Source organism: Populus trichocarpa, chromosome 10 (genome assembly GCF_000002775.5).
Source record: "Populus trichocarpa isolate Nisqually-1 chromosome 10, P.trichocarpa_v4.1, whole genome shotgun sequence".
Classification (NCBI taxonomy): Eukaryota; Viridiplantae; Streptophyta; class Magnoliopsida; order Malpighiales; family Salicaceae; genus Populus; species Populus trichocarpa.
In genome coordinates this window covers 6,595,209-6,618,198 of record NC_037294.2, presented here as the reverse complement: position 1 = coordinate 6,618,198, position 22,990 = coordinate 6,595,209, and the positions used below count along the sequence as shown (strand labels likewise).

The window sequence follows — 22,990 nt, the reverse complement described above, 5'->3', positions numbered from 1 at the left end:
TGACAATTATGATTGTGGTTATTTCTGGCAATTTGTTTTTTTATAGAATTGAATGTTGGAAAATTTTAGATTCCACTCAATTTTTATGGTTAAAATTTTATTAGAATTTAATCTTTAATATAAACTTTTTAATATTAACATGATTTAAATAATTTATACGTGAATAAAATATTAGACAAGTTGATTTATTTACCTAGTGCGCGTATATACTAGCGAGTTTGCTCTCTTTTTGTATTAGTATGATTGCATGTTTTCCATATTCTTATAATATTGCATAACTATACACGTATATACTCACATGTCTAATCGTCTATCTTCATACATATATTTGATTTTTGTACAACATTGAAAAAATTAGTTTAATTTAATGCATGAAAGCTGAATCAAAGGGAATACAATAACTTAAAAAAAGATGGACTTCAGTGGTCGAGGATGCTATAAAAAAAAGAGTGAACGAACTGAACAGAAAATTCTGAATATGATAATCGCTGATGATAAGAGGCAGAAATGGAAGTTTGCGCAGAAAGGAACATGCACACATTAGATTTTATATGTACCCAAGGACCTAAGAACTAGTAAATCAAATTTCTCCGTCCCAAAGCTCCTTAATTGTCTTGATAGGTCCCTTTTCTGAGATGCAATCTTCTCCACGACATCCTCTGCTTTAGGGTATCTCACTGATCATCATAGATTCTTCCTCACTCAATGTCCAGTTAAATATCTCAAGGTTCTCCTTCATCCTGCCATTGTTGAAACTCTTCACCACCACGCACACCCCTTGCTCATATGCCCACCTAAGGCACACCTGTTTTTAAAACCAATCAACTGAATCTTATTCTCTTGTATATTGTGTATATATGTTCATCCAATTTTACACTACCAAATATTGAGAAAATAAAGATGCTAGAGTTAGAACCTAAGCCACACTCTTTCCTTTAGCAGTTGCAATCTCTTTCAGTACTTCATTCTCCATAACCCCGTTGCTTCCCCAAAGGGTTCCTTTGGCTTCCAAAGGAGCATAAGCTGTTAAAAGGATTCCATTGGCCTTGCAGAATTCCCTTAGCTTCTTTTGTTGCCATAATGGGTTGATCTCTACCTTTCAATTAGTTCCCAACATTTTCACTTTCTATACATACATTTCATTTCTTGGAACTTGTGAGGAAGTTAATTAGTTAATTATAAACCCAGAGGTTAAATTGCAAACTTACTTGATTAACTGCCGGAGGGATCTTTGCAAAGGCAAGGATGTCTGAAAGCTTTTTACAAGAGAAATTGCTGACACCAATGGATTTCGTCAAACCCAGATCTTGGCATTCTTCATAGCTTCCCAAACGGATTTAAAATCCATAGGTAAAAAGTCTTCTTTGTTTATCGGGAACTCATAGGTTCCTGATCTTGAGCTCACAGGCCAATGAATTAGATAGAGATCAAGGTACTCCAGCTGAAGATCCCTGCATGCATGCAACATGGCATAAATTGATCACGAGGAACATCATAGGATAAGCTTCAAGATTTTTCTATGACAAAGTTGGTATCCTGGCTTTAAATTGATATGCAGGCCAAATTAGTACCGTAGACTCCTCTTAAGGGCAGGGAGAACAAGTTCAGCGTGAGCATCACTACACCATAGCTTTGAAGTGATGAAAAGCTCGTCTCTTGATTTGATAAAACCACGAGACAATGCTTCAGCAATGGCTTCTCCAAGTGGCTCCTCTGTTAAGTATAATTTAGCTGTATCAAAGTGTCTGTAACCAATCTCAATTACCTGAAGAACGGCTGTTTTTGTTTCTTGAGATCCCTCTAATGGAGAAGTTGTTGTACCCTTCCCTAATAATAGCATTTTTCTGCCACTAGAACTAACTAAAAGGACTTCTGGAATTGTCACCAATTCGCCATCCATCTCTGCACCAGATACGATCTAATTTGCTTAAGATGTTACAATAAGAATGGCAAGCTTCAGCTTCTGTTTAAGCCTTTGAAGTTTCAGCAATTTCGAAACTTCTGTAACCATGAACTCTTTTCGTCAATTTCAAGTTTATATTTGTCTAATACAAAGTAGCTGACAATAAACCACTCAATTTCCAAAAATAAAAAATAAGTATCACGATTTGTTTTCCTGATGACAATAAGGGAGTAGATGGTTTTTCTGTAGCAGGTGCTTAGAGGATATGGGGAAGGAGATGGTGGCTAATAGTTTCGAAAAATTTAAGGAAGGTAGGTCACAGATCTAGTTGCTAATAAGAGGGGAAAGGCTCGAAGAAGTTGGCTTTGTGGAATTTTTTTGTGGTTGGCGGCTAGTGCCTAAGTAAAAAGAAAAAGATAAGGTATTTGGTGTTTTTTTTTATTAGAGAGTGTATTTAGGTGTGTGTGGGTTTTTTTCTTTTGGGCTAATTTCTTTTTTATTTTTTTTTATAATGATTTCTTCCCCTTTTATATGTGAGATTCCCTTATTATTTATAGGCAAAATAATTTGTTTTTTTCCTTCCAATTGCTTAGTCCCCGTGCAACCTTGGTAACCAATAAACCTAAAATTACTTTGGTCCCTCTTTTTTTTTTGCACTTTTGGTCCCCTTCTCCAAGTATTTTTTTTTTATTTTTTTGAAAAAGGCAACATCAATGTTGACTTGAATAGAAAAATAAATCAATGATATTGAAATGAGCGCGTTAAAAACTAAACGTGTTAAAAGTATATTTTTTTTTAATTTTAATTTCTTTTGAAAAGACACTGAAAATGTTAAAAATAATGCAAATACATCAAAAATATTTTTTTTATTGTTTTGTTTTTTTTAAATAAGTATGAAAAAAATGATCAAAATCGAGTTATGATAGTTGTCCCTCTTTTTACAATACTTATGGCATAAAGTCTTGTAAGGGACTTTAGAAAGTAAGTTTGTAACTAAAAAAAAGGAGTGAAAGTTTTCCTAAGTTGGGAGAAAAATACATTGGGGTTTGGGTTTTTTTAACAAATCAAAAGATGGTTATCCTTGTAGATGTTTTAAAATTCAATTTTTTCTTGAAAATCGAAGGTTTTCTTTTTGTTTTAAAAAATGTTGTTGGTATTCAGTGGACCTGCCAATGGTCTTTGATCGGGTGACCAATCCGTGGTGTGAAAAATACAAAGATTTTTCTTAACCTAGTCATTTTATAGAGTGATGGGCTTGAAGAAAATTTTACAGTTTTGACTTTTTATTGAGTGATGAACTCTTGGAAAATTTCTTTGGTAGAAATCAGCTCGAAAAGAGTTTTGTAGTTTTGACTTTTTATAGAATGATCATTTTGAACACCTATCATTTTTAGAGAATGATGAACTCGAGAAAAATTATAGAATTTTAACCTTTTAGAGAATGACATCTCAAAGATTTAGTCATTTTAGAGAGTGATAAACTTGAAGATTTAGTTATTTTAGAGAGTGACGAGCTCGAAGATAGAACAATCTGTGTTCGGGTGACCAGCTCGTGGTGTGAAATATATGTAGGATTTCTCACGAATGGCCTTTGTTTAGGCAACTTGCTCGTGGTTTGTGATTAGGTGACTTGCTCATGGTGTGAAAAATATGTAGAATTTCTCATTAATGGTCTTTGTTCATGCGACCTACATGTGGTTCATGATCGGGTAACATGCTTGTGGTCTTTGTTCGGGTGACCGACCCGCAATTTATGTTCAGGTAACTTGTCCATGGTCTCTAATCGGGTGACCTGCCTGTGACTTATGTCTAGGTAACCTACCCATGGTTTGTGTTCAGGTAGCCTACCCGTGATCTCTTATTGGGTGACCTGTTCATGGTTTGTGTTTGGGTAACCTGCCCGCATGTGATATTTTCATGGTGTTTCCTAATGGAAGGGTTGACGTTTATCCTTTCTGGTTTTAAGGTTCGACTTCCTAATTGCAGGGTTGAATCTTGGTAACTAATTTCTAGGATTTTTCATGAATGGTTTGTGTTCGAGTGACCTACCCATGATTGATTTTCTTGGCGTTTCCTAATAGCAGAGATGTCGTTTGTCCTTTTTTTATAGTAGGGTTGAACTTCCTAATTACAAGGTTAATGTTTGTCTTGGTGCTTCCTGATTGCGGGGTTGACACGTGTCCTTCTTGATGGTAGGGTGGACTTCCTAATTTTAGGGTTAATGTTTGTCTTAAAGCTTCATGATGAAAAGTTTAACGCTTGTCCTTTTTTATGATAGGGTTGGACTTTCTGATGGCAGGGTTGAAACTAAAAACCCTGATAACAGAGTTAAAAATAGAGATTTTCTAATAACAAGTTGAATTTGAGATGCATGATGACATGATTGAATGAGAGATTTCCTGATAACAAGGTTCAAATAGTATATTCCTTATGACTAGGTTAAAATTGATTTCCTTCTGATAGGGTAGGAAACTCTTTGTGTTTCCTAATTATAAGGCTGAAACCCGTTCTTTTTTATGGCAGGTTTGGACTTTATTGAGGATTTTTCTTAGGAAAATTTATTCAAAAACATTATGCAATGAATTAGTATCAGATGATATGCATCCATCCTTATCTGGTTAAAAATATACGCCTCATATTTTCTTTACCATGCTTGATGGACGGAGTTTGTAATTTTTTAGATGAGTTCTTTGGTTATTTGACTTTTCAGCCCACTTGAGTTTTTACTCATGTGTTTAATGTGTTTGATTGTCTTTTATTGTATAGCCTAGACCTTATGCAACAAATGAAGCTATACTGAGTTGACTATTTCTTGGAAAGTGATAAGCTTTTTTAGCTATGATGTTGCTTATCGGTCAGATGGTGCCCCCCAATTGTGGTATTCTTGCACCATTGTCCACACATTATTCATTTTGATGGAGAAATGGTGTTCTATTACTCTCTTTTTTGGAAGGAATCGATCAAATCATTTATTGTCAATGACTATTGCAAATTGCCTCCTAGCTCATCAGGTAATGTGCATCCTTCCAATATTTATCCAAATGCACTCATATGATAACATCTTTTACATGTCATAACCATATTTCAAAGGGTATACCAAGTTTTTGACTCATGGATGTCCTCTTTTGAAGATGTCCTCCAAGTATGGCGTTACTCTCAATTGCCAATGGAGTTCATCAAATAATCCATTGTTCTAGCTGTGTTTACTTTTCTGACTATCATCAAGAGGCATTTGCCAGATGTTATTCATAGCTTTGATGGATTTTGCTTAATCATCATTTGATTATTTATAATGGGCTTTTCCCCTCCTCAAGTGATTTGGATATTGTATGTTATCCCTCTTAGGGTCTATTGCATTGCCCCTTGACTGCTCAACTTTTCAAGGACGAATCATAAGAAGTGACAATGTTATTTATGTCAAGGACTTTATAAAAATGACCTTCTTTATTTGAAAATCTTTCTTGTTATGGAATTAACTCATAAATGAGATATAATTTTGAAAGTGTTTATTTGATCATAATCTCGGGACATGTCATTCAATGCTAAGATACAACTTTTGCGTGTTTTTGTTTGAGAATTGAAAGGGTAAAGGTTGAGGAAGAGGTGTTTGCTCAAAGTTGAGCTATCTATGGATCAAATAATTTTTTGCATTTTAAAAACAAAAATTTATCCAATATAAGCTTAAAATAAAATTGTTTTAATTTTTTTACAATTCCCAAGGGTTTAATCTTTTTTTATGAAAAAGGATAATTTGGTTTGGTAAAGGTACATGATGAGCTGACATTCTACCTTTTGGTTTCAAAGCAAAAGACTCGAGTTAAAGCTCAAGGTTTCGTTTGAGAAACACTTGTCTTTTTTTAGCACTTATTTTATTAGTATGAATAATAGCAAGTAGTTAGTTCGCAATCATGATTCTTTTGAAAAAGTTCTTTGGCATTTTTTAGAACAACATTTATTGGTCCAAGTTAATTGCTTGCTTGATTAGAAAGAGCTTTTGTAAGCACGTAATGTAGGCTATGGCTTTTGGCTATGAAAGAAAGGAATTTATAGGCTCAAAGAGTGTTTTAGGTTTTAAAACTTAGAATAACTGCCATTGTTTCTTTCTTTCTTTCATCGTGTTTCTTTTATTCGCCTTTTTTATTGCTTTGGTGGGGCTTTTTTATTTTATTTTGACCTTGACTTGGTCATTTTTGTTTTTCATTTGGGCATGCCTCCTAATATTTGGATTTCTCGGGCTCTTTGGCTTTTTCATGACCTTTTTTTGGTATTGACCTTAAAATTCTTGTTTGTCCCCCAGCATAAGGTGCGATTCCAATTAGAACTGACCTTTAACTTTTGAAATTTTCATTTGCTCCCCAATACGGGGTTCAATCTTAATTAGGGTTTTTACAAAGAAAAACTTATTCAAGCTCAAATGGGAACCACAAGGGATATATTTTTAGAATGTTAAAGGATAACAAAAATAACATTTTCTCATTTCAAGTGCAAGTGGTTAGAAACTGATAAATTTTGTCCTCGTCTAGTATAATGGTTTGAAACTTTGGCATAAGACTTATGTTCTTAAGAATCAACGACTAGCAAATTAAACTACATATGATTATGCATACAACTAAAATATGGCCTAAAAGACATAGGACATGAGCTTCTCATGTTTCATGTCTTGGTTCAAAATTGTTTGGTCACCTCAAGATAGGAATTACTTGAATGACTCATTTGTCACATTGCGAAAAGAGGGTGTCGAAATGTTGTTTTAAGAAAACATCCAATTATTTATGAAATCAAAAAGCAAATTCAATTTTTAGGATTTTGGCAAAAGGTCTTTTAATGAAAACTAATTTAGTTACAAAGTTTTGAACCGAGCCATGGAATAAATTATCACGGTCAATGAGTTCTTCGCATTTTATATGGTGCACCTTGGGCGTTCAACCATTTCTTCCACTATATTTATCCAATCATGGACAACAATAAAATGCTAATTATTACTTTCATAACAACAATAAGATATAGAAAAAGGCACACTTTATTAAAAGATGCAATCTCATTCTAAAATTGACAAAGTTTTAAATGAATAATATAGTCGTATTTACAAAGTTTCTACATCCATCTTTTAACAGTCATGAGTTCCTTAGTTTACTTCATCATAAGCTAAATTGCATATTTTCACTCATCCTTTTGTGAAATTAAGTAGTTGTTCCATGCATCATTAAGATCTCTTCATACTTTGGTTGCCTTGTTCAATAGTTCCTAAACCTCTTGTGACTATGTTATATTCACTATTTTTCTCCTTAAAAGACAGTTACCCATTTTGGATCATGTTGTTAACTTGCTTTTTGAACCCTTGATAATGATCAATGCAATGACCTTTTGTTCTTATATAATAATCACATTTGACTTTTTTATTATACCATTTACGGAAAGGTGGATGGATGTGTTCAAAAGGTTGAGGTGTTATCAAACAGACATTCACAAGGTGTTGGTTAATGAGAGGACTTAGAAAAGAAGATTGTCCTTGATATTTTTTTCTTACGGCTTGAACCTTGTGTGTTTTGAGAAGTGTGGTGCTCAGGAAAAAATAGGGTTGGTGATTACGTTCGATTTTGGGTAGAAAATAATATTTTGTCGGTTTGAAAAAGCTTTTTTAGAAAAATTTAGATGATGTGACCAAGGTTGTGGGCCAGTTGCCTTCTCTTCAACAAATACTAGTGGTATCCTTATATCTTGGATCTTCCCTTCTTTTATAGATCTTTAAATTCTTTTGGCTATAACCACCATATTTGAGAATTATTTTAAGGTATTACAAACCATATATCCAAAATAAGGATCTTTAAAAGTATTCATGAAGATAAAGATCATTTCTTTTTCTATCAAATGAGGGTTAACTTGAATAACAAGTCCTTGTAACCTTTGAGCATATTCTCTAACAGTTTCATCAGCTCTTTTCTCTATTTCTTGCAAGGAAATCCGGTCAAGGGTCAATTCTAGGTTCAACTTATACCGTTTAGTAAAAGTTGTGACCATGTCACTTCACTTCTTAATTTGGGTTTTACCAAGGCTCATATACCAATTAAAAGCAAGTCCACTCAAGCTTTCATGGAAGTAATGTATTAATAAATTTCCATCATGTATTACCTCAACCATTTTGGTGCAATGCATCAGATGAATTATAGGACATTGAGATGCAATGAACTTGTTGAATTGGGGCACCTTGAAGTCCTAAAGAATGACAACATCAAGCACTAGACACTTTTCAATAGCACCACGGGGACCATACAAAGCTACCCTCTCAATGGCTCCCAATCGTTCTTCAATAAACAATACTACCTCACACTTGTATTTAGGTCATTTCCCCCTTCGAGGAATTGATTTAACTCTACCCAATTTGAGTTCTTTTTATGTCCTTCATTTACTTTTTGTAAATCTTGGTAGGGGTTAGTGTTTTAGGGGTAGGCCTATATTTCTTCTATAAATGAAAGACATGTGATGTTACAAAAACTAATAAATATGATATGCTTGTGAAAAAAAAAGGTAAATTAAATGCAGGTTTTCCTTTCGAGGGGTGGCAATGATCATCATCTAGTGTTTTATTACACTAACAATGGAATTAATATTCATCTCAGTCAATTTGTAATAATCCAGACTCTTGTAGAATTTATGTGATGATCATTTTCCACCTAAAAGTCCTGGAATTCAAGATGTTACATGTTGGGCTTTCTTTAATGCAATTTATAAATTGCACATACATCTTAAGGATAGGTTCTATTCATTAACTGAGCATGGGTAGGTGTACCTGGTTTTAAAAGAGTCTCAGATTTGCCTAGTGACAGTCTTTGTAAAGACAATATGGGGGCATTGTGAGAAATGGTTAAGGCTCGTATGCCTACCATTACCAAGTAGGCACTTAGATATGAGTTGGGTGTTTCATGTATCCGAACCATAACCAGTAGTCATAGGACAAACTGTCAATCCCTCATCTAACTTAAAAGCCTGTGTGTCATTTCAAAAAATTAAAGCATGTGATACATGAGGCATTAATTCATATCCAATATACAAATGCATGTGCATTATATATATAAAAAATTAAAGCATAAAAAGAATGCATGTTCATAATAAAAATGATAGAAAAAAAGTAGTAAAAATTTAAAGCATAAAAAGAATAAAAATGTACAGATTAACAAAAAAAAAAAAAAACACAACAATCAGACAAACAAACAAAGCTTAGTCCATGGAATGTCCCTAGTGGAGTCGCTATTTTATCACACATGTACAGTATCACGAAGAACATCCTCCTAGACCAAGATCATCTGGATGTGGAGGGAAAGGACAATGAATTCTTGTCCTTTATCAGTAAAAAAAGGGATGGAGTCGCCACCTAGTATTTTGGTCACTAGAGACCCTAACTAGTCTCGGAGTCTGGATAGAGGGATTGATTGTGTATAGGGAGGACGAATCACCCCTACTACATCTTACGTAAGATAAGCTACATTGTTTATTTGTTTGATATAAACTAAGGTATTATTGTATTTTCTAACTGTTGGTATGTCTAATGGTTAAAGTTTGCTCACCCTAGTAAAGTGGACCATAAGTTTATGAGTCAAGTCTAGCCATTCTAGAGCCAAAATACATTTGTCTTTTTGTATTTTGTATTTCTTTGAAAATTAGGAATACATCTTGCGTATAAGTTCGGAATCCTTAATATTGAAATAAACAAAATTAATATTTTGGTATTTTTGAAATGTAGGCCAAGTTTCCATGGATTTCATAAATTGGTTATTACATCCAAAAATACATCAAAGATATAAACAAAACTATTTTTCTTGAGTTTTGGTATTTAAAAAATGTTAAATGATTCCATGTATTTTTTTGTTATTATTTATGAAAATATGATTTTTATTTTAGAAAATTGGCCGTATGAAATTTAAAATAAAGTTGTGTTTTTTTAAAAAGAAAGTTTTTTGTTGCTTTTGTGGAAGGAAACTGATTTATTTTATACTAAAAAAATATCTCGTGTATAGCTCATAATTCCAAATGTTAAATATGAGGAGATAAAAAAATATGGGGAACTCAAAATTAAGTTCAAGATTATCTTCCAAAAGTTTCAAAATTTATTTAACTTAGATTAAGATCATGTTTAGCAAAACTCAAAAGAGCGTTTTAATCAAGCTTTTTTAACCACAATATTAACTCAAGATGAATTATTGTTCATCAACTCAAAACCGAGCAACACCAAAAATCCACATGAATCTTATTAATCTAGAACTTCATTCAAATCACATACTAATTCAAACAAAACAACACGAACCAAAACATAATTCATGCATCAACATTTAATTTTCAAAAAGTAATCAAAACCTAAAAAAAATAATTTCATAATTCAACACAAATAATCAAATTGTTTCAAAATAAAAAACACATATCAAACCAAATTAATAGTGTCTAAACAGTCCAAAAATTATACATATTAATAAGCATTTTGTCCCAAATTTCATAATATTTTAGAACTTTTGTCAAAAAAATGATTTGAGTTTATAGATCGATCTTCTGAGGTGTTTGGCATGTCTAGGATCTACTAGAATTTGGGTTGAAGGACTACTGGAATAGTGGCAGCATGTGTACCCACGCACCACCACTACAGTCGGTGTGTGGATTCATGCACCGTCGTTGCTAGATGAGTGTGGGTGGCTGGATCTAAAGCTCTTTTGCCTCCTCTTTGCTTCTACACCAGTGCTGCTCATTCACGCTCTTCAAGGAGGGGCATCTAGTCTGCTAAAGCTTTAGTCTTCTTCTCTCTTTCTCTCTCTCTCTCGCTCTCTCTATTGTAACTTTTCTTCTTTGATTCTTCTCTCTACAAGTTTTGTCATAAGTGGAAAGAGTTTTTTCACAGTGTTGGTTGGAGCTATTAGAGTTCACGGTAAAGCTGGAGGCTAGTATAATAGAGTTGGGTTGTAGAGGCAATGATGTAATATGTTGTTGAATCAATAATGAAGCTCACGATGGCTAGCCTTGTTATTGTCGTCTTTAGTTGTTGAAAAGAGATGTGAAGCATACGGTGGTTCTTGGTGGAATTGTTATCCACGATAGATATTCCTTGTCTATTGTTGCTCACGAAGGAGATCTGGTGGTGTTATGCTGAAGAGATATTGATGGATTCCGCTACTGCTATAATGGTTGGCCTTACTGATATTATCCATGGCCATTGATTGGTTTTTAAAGCTGCTAGTACTAATTAGAGCTACTAGAGAGACCTGGTGTGGAGGTTATGCACGGTGGTGAAGCTTACGATGAAAGTTGGTGGTTTTTTTTTTCAATGGAGAGTGAGGCCACAATTTGTTTTCCTGATGAGAATAAAGGAGTAGATGGTGTTTCTCTAATAGGTGCTTAAAAGAGATATGGAAGGAGATGGTGGCTAATAGTTTTGAAAAATTTAAGGAAGGTAGATTATCAATTGGTTGATAATGAGAAGGGAGAGGCTTAAAGATGTTGGCTTTTAGAAATTTTTTTATAGCTGGCGGCTGGTGTCCAATGAAAAAGAAAAATATAAGGCTATTAGGTTTTTTTGTGTAAAAGAAAATGTTGTGCGTGTGGGTTATGACAAAAAAAGCAAAAAAATGAGGTTAAAATTGGGTTATGACAAATAATTTTAACTTTGAGATTTGTTTTTCAAACACAATCTTGAGAGAATGGTCAGCTACCTGTGTTTTCTTTTGATCAAATTTGTATCAAGTTTTCTAAAGAGGAAATTCCATAGTATATAGAGCTTGATTAACTAAATATGTATTTTTTTTTTAACTTGTAACCACGACATAGATAGCCCATATAAATTCAATAAGTTCAAATGTAAGTTAGGATTATGCAAGTTCAATTGCAATACTAGTAAAATTAGGTGAACTAATTGTCTTTACCTGTCAAAATCTTTGTTTCTAGCTAATTAATTGAACAAGTAAAAAAAGAGATTGGGATTTCACTTCTCTTCTATTGATAGAATAAAGAATAAAAAATTTAATACTAAATCAGATTTGAATTCATGGGTTAGTCTTGTAATCCATAAGCGTTGAAGTTTCTATGAGTTTCTTCATCTAGACATTAACAGGTTTAGTCATCAATTGATTATTACAATTTGTTAATCAATCAAGCAAATAAGCTACAATTAGAGGCTTGAAATGCATTCTTGGCTAGTTTTGCAATAGATGGGCATGTTGGTATTGTAGAAAAATTATTTGATGAAATGCTTGAAAAAGATGTCATGGTGGAGAAAATATGATTTTTTTTATTTTAATTTTATAATAATTTTGTGATTTTAGCACTACAATACTCTTTTATCATTAAATAAAATATAATTGCAATCTTGTAAATAATCCAATATTTTTTATTGATTATTTTTTTAATGCTAGAGTGAGGGTGTAAAGTGTTATGAATTTACAAACTACATGACACAAAATGTAATTTCTAAAAGCATGGAGACAAATTGAAAAAAATGAGTGAACTACAAGATGTTTAGTGTAATTATCCCTTTTATTAAATAATATTCAATTTATATTTAGTTTTTGAATAAAATTATATCTTTTTTTTCTATAAAATTATTAAGCACTTTTTTCATCCCTTTATGATTTGTCTTTTTTTTAAAAAAAAATCTTTCTCTTTTTTATGAATTTTTTTTAATCATCACATGATTATATAAAAAATGAACCCTAAGAAGTTCTAGTGTATTATCCTTATATTTATGAATATACTCGCAACATGATATTCAAAACATTATTATTTTTAATTAAATTTTCTATTATAATTCTTAAAATATTTTGTTTTAAAACACAAACATTCTGATAAACAAATCGCCAACAAAAATGCATACTTGGATGAAAAGGTTTTAATTAAAGATACGTCTTTTTTATTTTTATTTTAGATCATTAAGAGTCTTTTGGATATTTATTTTAATCACTTTTAGTTTTTATTAAATAAAGTAAATTGCTAAAAAAATATATTTTGGGGTTGATAAAAATAGATTGATAAGAGAAATGAGAATTATAATAACAAATTATTTTGTTTTGATAGAGTTTAAATTATTACTTTTCTAATAACAAATATTGATATATAATTAAATGAAAATAATTGAATAGCTCTTCGTGACACGAGTTCAAATATTTTAATTTGTATTTATCTCTTAACTTTTTTATTTAGTCTTTAATACAAGATTCTTAGTGTAATTATCCCTTTTATTAAATACTATTGAGTTTATATTTAATTTATAAACAAAATTACATTTTTTTCTATAAAATTATTGAGCATTTTTTTTATCCCTTCGTGGTTTGTCCTTTTAAACAAAAAACCTTTTTGTCTTTTTTATGAAAGTAATTTTTTTATCATAGCTTGATTATATAAAAAATGAACCCTAAAACGTTCTAGTGTATTATCCTTATATTTATTAATATACTCACAACATGATATTCAAAACAATATTATTTTTAATTAAATTTGCTTTTATAATTCTTAAAATATTTTGCTTTAAAAAATAAACATTTTGATAAACAAATCGCAAAAAAAAAAATGCATACTTGGATGAAGAAGTTTTAATTAAAGATATATCTTTTTTATCCTTATTTTATATCATCAAGAGTCTTTTGTATATTTATTTTAATCACTTTTAGTTTTTATTAAATAAAGTAAATTGCTAAAAATATATATTTTTAGGTTGAGAAAAATATATCGATAAGAGAAATGAGAATTATCATAACAAACTATTTTGTTTTGATAGAGTTTAAATTATTACTTCTCTAATAAAAAAAATACTAATATATAATTAAATGAAAATAATTGAATAGCTCTCCGCGACATAAGCTTAGATATATTGATCTGTATCCATCTTGATGTCAAAACATAAGTTGATAATAACTACATATTCATTTGTTTACGTGAATTTTTTTATTTGACCCACAACAAGACACAATTCAACTATACAATTATAGAAAATACTAAAAGACATAGAAAAATTATTATGCAAAGTGGCATTGCGTACCAAGACATAGAATAATGTGGATTGCCAAATGTTCTATTTTTTTCATCCTTAATATTTTTTTAAAAAAGTTTGTTCTTATAGGACCAAATTAATGACCAATTTAAGTTAATTTTTGAGCAACTTCAGGTTTTTTTTAAAAAAAATCAATGTGAAAAAACAGAGAAAATGGATGACAATTTCACAGTTCAAATAGAAAAACTCACTTCGATCCTCCTACTTTTTAAATAATAATTTTTTCGGTCCCTCGATATTTTGCAAGCTCAATTTTGATTTTAAACTTTATTTTTTTTAATTTTTCAGTTCTTAACAAATTTTATTCGATGAGAGGCATTTTCAACTAGGTGTTCTCTATCCTTTCTCTTGCTTAAAATGATAGATTTGAGCTTGATGATTTTTTTATTTAAGGTGTTTGGGCTGATTTTTTGGTTGAAAATCAAATTTTTAGACAAAACAAACTCATGACCCAACTTTCGATCGCTGAAAACTGAGTTAATAGATAACATGGTTTTTATACTATTTTTTTTTAAATAAAGGATGGAGAACATGTTGTCCACTTTTTAATATAGAAAAAATAAAGAGGTCTGATGCGTAGGCTATATCTCTTTTGAATGAACTACGCTCATAGGCTTACTAGCGCTTTCCTAGTTTTGGTTTTTTTTTATCTTTTTTTCATGTTTGTTTTATATTTTTCTATGTTTTACACAAATTAATTTGAATTCTTTTTATTAAGTATCATTGAAATTCCTTTTTTTCCCCCATGAAATCATAACAATTTTTTTTTATATTAGTGAATATTTCTTCATACATCCCTTCATGATTGTTTTTTAATTTTATTTAATCACTATATTTTTATTGTTATTTAATTAAATACTGTTTAATTTTTAATTTTTTGTAAAATTTTATAATATTATTTTTTATAACTTTACTCTACATTCTGTTTTTTCAGCCCACAGTAATAATTTTAGCTCAGGACAAAAACTTTTTTTAACTACACTAAAAAAAAATTCATGCTACTACCCAAAAAAAAACGTGCTATTGATTACTTTTGTTTTCTAAATCTTTTTTTTGTCTGGCCCATTGCCTGGCACGGGCCATCTAGCCTTGGACATGCTAATATGCTATTGCTAGTAGATCGTCTTGGAAGGAAAACAAGGGAGACTGAAATCATCATAATATATATCAACGGCCCAGAAGAAAACAGCCACCCTTTCATGTCCAGCAGCAATCACAAATTACACCCAAAACTGAGGAATATTGGTGGTGACTCACTGACCGGAGAGCGAGCGAGAGACAGAGCAAGCCAAACACACGTCTCTTTTTGATTTTATTTTTATTTATTTACAAATTAATAAATACAATCTGGGTTTTGAATAATTTTGATAGCAACTATCAAATCAGCAAGGCATCATCATGTATAGAAGCGCAGTTTCGCGTCTCAGAGCTCCTAAGGTCAGTTTCATCTCTTAAATTCCTAATCCCAATAACTCCATCTTGTTTATGTCTTAGATCTATTCATAGACTTGTGGGATATGCTGCTATCTGCCTGGTTTCTGAGAAAATGTCATTAAAAGAACTAGAAAAAGGAAACATCCTTGCCTTTAATAAAAACCCATTTAACATTTAATGATAATTTGGCATGGCTGATTTTCTGTGGCTGTTATTTAGCCGTATACCACTTTTTGGGTTGTTGGGCCTGATGTGATAGTGGGAAAATTGTTGTGTGATTAGGGCTGCCGTAGGTATCCAACAAGATTTGCAAGTTCGAGTGCAACTGCCTTGCAACCATCCTCTTCCAGTGGTTTCTTCAGCTGGCTTACTGGTGAAAAGTCCAAGTCTGTTCCACCTCTAGACTTTCCACTTGTAGGAGTTGAACTCCCTTCTACATTGCCTGATTATGTTGAACCTGGTGTAACTAAGATTACTACGCTTGGTAATGGCTTGCGAATTGCATCTGAAACATCACCGGTATCTATGCTTGTATCCTTTTCTTGAAGGTTTCTGTTTTTATGGTTGTTGTCCATTTTAGCTTATTGTTTGTCATTTCATGCTCTTGTATACCAGAATCCCGCGGCATCAATAGGGTTATATGTTGACTGCGGCTCAATATATGAGTCGCCAGCAACATTTGGGGCCACCCACGTTCTGGAACGAATGGCATTCAAAAGCACAAGAAACCGCAGCCACTTGCGTGTTGTGCGAGAAGTGGAAGCAATTGGGGGTTCTGTACAATCCTCAGCATCTCGGGAGCAGATGGGATATACATATGATGCTTTGAAGACTTATCTTCCAGAGATGGTTGAGCTACTTATTGATTGTGTGAGGAACCCTGTCTTCCTTGATTGGGAGTTCAATGAACAGGTAAATCATCGTTGTGGTGTTATTATGCATCTTTGTGAAACTGCAGATAAGTGGTGCTCACACATGATATTCTGCCCCATGCAGCTTCAGAAGGTGAAGGCTGAGATCAGTGAAGCTTCAAAAAACCCTCAAGGTTTGCTTTTTGAGGCAATTCACTCGGCAGGTTTTTCTGGTGCTTTGGCAAATCCTCTTTTAGCTCCAGAATCTTCAATAGATAGATTGAATAGTTCACTCTTGGAGGAATTTGTAGCTGTATGTGCAAGTGAAAATTTTCTTTTCTGTCATTGTATCCTTGAATTGAAATTATTGCTTGTTTCTAGAAGTATTGCATTCTTAAGTTGAAGTTTTCTTTGAGTTTTTCAGGAAAATTATACTGCTCGTCGTATGGTGCTTGCAGCTTCTGGTGTTGAACACGAGGAACTGGTAGCTATTGCAGAGCCCCTTTTATCTGACCTATCTGATAAAAAGAGCCCCGGAGAGCCAGAATCTGTTTATACTGGTGGTGATTTCCGTTGTCAAGCTGAATCAGGGGTATGTATTAAGTTGTTTCTTAAGAACAAAAATCATTCTACGATATTTTACTCATCTATAGGAGTTGTCAACTTTGACTTTCCAACACAGGACCAGAAAACCCATTTTGCTCTCGCATTTGGACTAAAAGGTGGCTGGCATGATGTGAAGGAGGCCATGACTTTGACAGTTCTTCAGGTTTTTAAAATTTGATATATATATATATATATATATATATATATATATATATACCTAGCTGAATTTTGCTTGGTTATTTCTATTTGCATCATGACTTCTCCTTTGTTTCTTCTTAAGTCTTGTCAAATATGATTGACGGGAACAATTAAATTATATGTTTAATCATATTTTAGATTCTAATGGGAGGTGGTGGATCATTCTCAGCTGGTGGCCCTGGGAAAGGAATGTATTCAAGGCTATGTAAGTTCTCTGCATATGCCTGATTTGTAATGGACATATGAATTGATCTTAAATATACATAGATAGAAGAGCGTAGTAACATTTCTCCATTATGCTACAAACACACCAATTTTATTGTTTATTATGCTTGTAGTTCATGGATACACATTCTTAATTGTGGGGTTGGTTACCATGGAATGCACTTTATTCTAATAGTTATACTATTGGATTGCTTTTCTTTTCTTTTTTCCTACTAATGTTTTATTTTGACATAATTATATTTGTTTGATATGATGGGCAGATCAACGTGTTTTGAATCAGTATCACAAAGTTCAGTCGTTTTCAGCATTCAGCCACATTTACAATCACTCTGCCATATTCGGTATCCAAGCTACCACAGTAAGCTACCACCCAGAACCTTCAAGTGTATATATGGTCAAGGAAAACATATTTTACAACTGACAATTTGTTAGAAATCTCTTTTTCTTTTTTAGCAGCAATCTCTCAATACTATTGGCTAACTAGCTTTTTTGTAACATGCAGTCCATATGCTTCTTGTATCTTTTAAGTTTTAACATGTGAATTTAGAGGGGGGGGGGGGGGAAAGAGAGGAAGAATGATGAGAAAATATGATTATAATTGCATGCATCCACATGGATGATCATGTATCAATTAAAGACTAAAACTTAACTACGAAACAGTAATATAAATTAAAGTAATTTATGCATTTCCAACAATGCTAAGATTAATATTTTAAAGACTGTATTTTAACTACATATTAAAAAGTGCACTGATCATCTACAAGAAAACTAAATCTATTCAGTTCCGTTTCCATTCAAATAGTATTCATTATTATCTCCCTTACATGATCATCCTTTTTTTTTTTTATTAATAACACTTTTTTTTTCCAAGCTCTCAATGTCTCTCACCAAATGGCAAATATAAGAGTAAATGTAATAATATGAAATCAAAGACATGATGAGTGAAAAAGCTGATGATATGTTTAAGCCGGTCAAGCATGCAACTTTCATGGAAATATGGCCAGTTTGATATTGAAAGGCATGGCTGATGAAACTCCCCTTTCTCAACACTATAAAATAGTGAAAAATAGTGAAACAAAATATTAAAAGTTAATAGGGAAGATACTGGAATTGGAATTAATTTTCCTCAGCTGGTTTTTTCTTGTCTTTGGGAACATGTGTATTAGGAGGATATTGATTTGGAAACATACATAATATGGTCAATGTTCTCCAGCATCAACATGGAAGGACAATTATGTGACTTTTTCGGGCTTGAGTTTGGTGATGTTGGGTTTGACAGACTTTTTTCTTCTTGTTGCTGTTGCTGTTGCTGTTATTACTATTATTGTTATGGTGACCTGAGATGCACACTGCATGTAGCATGTAAAAAAAGTTGAGAGGCATGAATCCAATGGTAGCTGCTCTTGTGCCTAATTTTTTTTGCTGTATTTTGCATCTTTGCTCATGAACTTCTAATTTATAACATCAACACTGTAAGAAAGTGAGCTGTTTGCTCTATGACTCTGGCACATTGTTATTATACTTGTGTGAGTGGATATGTCTCCATGCACTTGTTTGACTGGACATATGCAAACTTATGTTCAGGAACTACCATTGATGCCTACATTTGGTGGTGTTTTTTGAATCAAGCCCACATTATGCCATGCCATCTCTACATCATTTAGCCTAGGTGATCGACCTTTGTTGATTTATTACTTAAGGAATATGTTAGGATTATAGAAGCAGTGGCATACCTGAGTGTGTTCCCATGTGGATTAAATGTTATTACTGTGCATGTCAATGCCTCTCATCTTATGTTTCTGGATCCAGGATGCAGATTTTGCATCATCGGCCATTAAGCTAGCAGCTAGAGAGCTAACTGAAGTTGCTTCACCTGGTGCAGGTTTGTCGTGATGCCCTTATCCTTTGCTATTATTCTTTCTGCTGTGCAAAATCTGACTTTATCATGTTGCAAACATGTTTCTCTTCTTTTTTAAAGTTGACCCAGTGCAGCTACAACGTGCCAAACAGTCAACAAAGTCTGCCATTTTGATGAATTTGGAATCTAGAGTATGTAAACAATATCTTTCTTTCTTGGTATCAATCATGTATACTAGAGCAGTGCTACTGGTGGATTGTTAACTGTATCTAGGTTTCTTGAAGTTATTTGCTTATATTTATCTATTTACTTATATTTAAGGTATATTTTGCAGATGGTTGCTTCGGAAGATATTGGTAGACAAATTTTGATGTATAACAAGAGGTATTATCTTGTCCCATGCTATCCAGTACCATACGGACACTTATTTTTATCAACCAACCCATTAGAAATAGTAGATTAGGGATCTCATACCAATACTAGAACCCTAATGAAAGCTGTAAGGAAAATAGAGAATAGAATAAATTCCTAAATGAAACAATTAAAACTAAGTAACTTAATAACCTAGAATACTGGATTATCTAAAGAAGGAATAAAATAAATTACACCATTTTCTTTCAAAAACAATTGGGAAAATGTTTTACACTTGGATATGTTATTTTTTAATGTTTGGCAATTTCAATGAAAACTTCTTGAAAGTAATTGCGTACTCTTTGGTGTGTGGGAAATAGTTTTAAGAAGGAAACGATAAGCATTTAATTGGTGTTCAGGCACATGAATTGCGTACTCTTGGGTGTGTGGGAAATAGTTTTAAGAAGGAAACATTAAGCATTTAATTGGTGTTCTGGCACATGATTTCATAACAAAAGTGGTCTTGTAAAACATTTTCATCTCGAGAACCAAACATTATTTTCCCTTGTTTAGAGCATCTCTATCCTTTGACTATAAAATATTTTTCATTGACCAAGTGTTTTTAAGCGATCCAAACATTGGAGAATGGGGTTATATTATACCTCTAAGGATATTTCATGTGAGACAAACGAAACCTTGGTAATAAATAAAAAGCCAAAGTCAACTAAATTTAAATTTGAAGTAAAATATATTCCTAACCAAAATTACTTCTCTGCAAGGGATATATAACTAAATCCCTAGAAAAGCTAATGACACATAAGAAATCCGGAATGTACTCAAATAATGACATATATGTTCTTTTTTGGTTGGTAAAAACATGGTCATGACTTTTGAAATGTAGAAATATGAAATCGTTCAATATAATAAGTTGTTGACCTTCATGCGGCCCCATCTTAGTCTATAACATTGGGCATGCTACAAAAAACAAAAAAAACTGCATCCTCTTCTGTGCATATTCTGTATGGGAATGACAGTCGATTGCTGGAATAGTCTTCAAATTGCCTTGTCCTGATACAAATTATACTTTTACCCTTCACCTTGAGCTCTTTTTTCTCTAGAATAGTTTGTGAGAATTCTTCATCAATGTTTTCACGTTCCAGGTCAATTGAAAGAAACACTTACCATCTTAGTTCAATGATAAAAATATTCAATAATTTGCTTTGATTTCCTATAAAGGAGGTTGCATAATGCTATGTGCCAAGGGTGAGTGCTATTGGGTTGCATTTCAGGGAGACAAACTGAATTGAGACTGCTCAGTTAAGATGATTTGTTATTTATCTTCTATTCTATATCTGTGGATTGTTGTGCATGTCTGTGTTTGTACACTGTATTCTGTTAATTCCACATTTCTCAGTCTCCCCCTTCACTATTTCTCACTTGGTGATGCAGGAGCTCCTAGAATCAAATAATTTCTTTGATTTTGATTTTCTTTCTATTTAGCAATTCTTCTTGTATTTTAGATCTCTAGTTGTCATGTGACTAGCATGTGATGTTTATTAATATTAGGCAGCTAGTGTCATTTGTGATTTCTTTTTGTACAATTGGATCAGGCTTTTTTAAGTAGTAGAATTAGGCTAGTACCACTACGGCTATTTTACAAGTCTTTTTTTTTTTTTTTATCAATCTAAACCTACGGCTATTAGAGGTTTCTCCATGAATCCTAAACCTTGTTTTTCATTCCAGCTTCAACTATATTCATTCTTCTAGACTTCTACTATAATTGTTGTTTAGTATTGTTTTCCTTTTCTCACCCTGCATCACTCTGCCTCCAGTCTCTCTCTCTAATTTCAGGGCACCCTTCAAAAAGTCATAATTTCTGTCCTAATGCCATCCTCAAAACTGCTGTCTGCACCATTGAAGTCCTCTCCCCATTTTGGCTCCTGGCATTGCCCAGAACACCATGTTATTGCCCTATTTTTAACCCATTTTGATAGCCCACTGGAGATCACACGATTTTAGAGTCTGCCACTGATATAGTGAAGCACCAGGTCATGCGTGAATGTCTTGTAGATTCTTTTATCACAATGAATGTGTTAATTTATTTTGATTATTTTGGTAACTCATTAATGACTCCACAAGTTTCTTTGGAGGTTGAATTCTCCCATGTATGATCTAGGCCAAATTAGCTATATAATGTTCTGGTTAATTGTCTCAAAGTTGTACGATCATTTCTTTACTCGCAACATTTGCCATCTGCAGGAAACCGTTGGGTGATTTCTTGAAAGCGATAGATGAGGTTACATTGCAGGATATTACCCAAATTTCCCAAAAGCTTATTTCTTCACCTCTCACAATGGCATCATACGGAGAAGGTATTCCCAATCAGTAAGAATTCTGTGTTTTGTATCTTGGCAGATTCTTTGATTATTTACCTTTTCTTTTGACTACTTTCCTGCAGTTATCAATGTCCCAACATATGATACAATCTGCAGCATGTTCAAGTCAAAATGAGCCTGTCCACTATTAGCAAACGGGAAGGTCCCCTGACAAACGTACAATTTCTCTTGCAACCAATTTGAGTTCAAGTTATCTTCAATGGTCCCTTTCTTTTCTTTATCAATAAATTGGTGAATCTTTGGCAAGCAGCATTTGATATGACTGACGTTGCCTTACACACTGTGTTTTGTTTCCATGCTCGGCTTTGTAATCTATATCTTCACGGTCATTGTGGAAAAAAGTTAGTGGTTTGGATGATATTTTATTGGTGATGGGATACATCATGGTGTCGATTTATGCATTTTTGTACTTAGGATATTGATTTATACAGATAATTCCATCGTGATGTTGAGCATAAATGAATTTTATTTTCAAATAAATGAATAAAGGGCCATGAACATGGAAGCATGGAAAGGCAGCTTATAAACGATACAGAATGTCTGCTTAACTGGAAATGATCTGAAAAGGTTCTGCTTGCTGATAATCAGCATCTACGGGAGCTAAATACGTATAAATTGTTATTTGTATGTGTTTTTAACGTATGACTGCAGTTTATATAACGTTATTCAATTCTATATAAAGAAAAACAATTACTCAAAAAGAAATAGTAAATTATAATTATCTGTAAAAACTCTATTTTATCATATTTAATTGAAACAAGGCATATAAAATCTGTTTAGATGGCTTCAATGAATTAACTAGATTTTGCAATCACTTGATGGGGAGCTTTTCCTTCTTTATGGCTAATTCCTTGTTGGCTGATTACTTCAACAAATAACTTTCCCGGTATGAAACATAGGATAAAAAAGCTGATCAATTCCTTTTTACAGAGATTTATTTATCGAATTATACAAATACACGAGCCACGAGGTAAAGTTTTCATCATGATCATCATAATGATCATCATCATCATCATGTGTTGATGGTATAAAAATTCAGCAACTCCATATTTACTCACAAGAAAGTAAATTTTTAAGATATAGCATGTGTGATATGAAGATTTTACCCGGATGTCATTTTTAATACCGAGGTGACATGTATTTCATGAA

General features: G+C 32.7%; 1 protein-coding gene and 1 pseudogene across 1 annotated transcript; one reads left to right on the top strand and one right to left on the bottom strand.

The window, feature by feature from the left end:
- Nucleotides 1-299: 299 nt before the first annotated feature.
- LOC112328889 (non-functional NADPH-dependent codeinone reductase 2-like) lies at nt 300-2,379 on the bottom strand (annotated as a pseudogene).
- A 12,689-nt stretch (nt 2,380-15,068) lies between these two features.
- Nucleotides 15,069-22,300, top strand: LOC18102369 (mitochondrial-processing peptidase subunit alpha). Its single transcript, XM_006378124.3, has 13 exons — nt 15,069-15,359; nt 15,639-15,875; nt 15,972-16,268; nt 16,353-16,520; nt 16,632-16,799; nt 16,890-16,976; nt 17,150-17,216; nt 17,497-17,594; nt 19,046-19,118; nt 19,215-19,285; nt 19,429-19,478; nt 21,705-21,817; nt 21,904-22,300. Exons 1-13 carry the CDS (start codon nt 15,321-15,323, stop codon nt 21,954-21,956), a joined length of 1,521 nt encoding a protein of 506 aa, XP_006378186.2. The 5' UTR covers nt 15,069-15,320; the 3' UTR covers nt 21,957-22,300.
- The last annotated feature ends 690 nt before the right edge of the window (nt 22,301-22,990 follow it).

Coding starts and splice junctions, on each gene's coding strand:
- LOC18102369 (XM_006378124.3), top strand. CDS start 15,321: ATGTATAGAAGCGCAGTTTCGCGTCTCAGAGCTCCTAAG. Junction 15,876..15,971: donor TTGCATCTGAAACATCACCG/GTATCTATGCTT, acceptor CTTGTATACCAG/AATCCCGCGGCATCAATAGG. Junction 16,521..16,631: donor TCTTGGAGGAATTTGTAGCT/GTATGTGCAAGT, acceptor TGAGTTTTTCAG/GAAAATTATACTGCTCGTCG.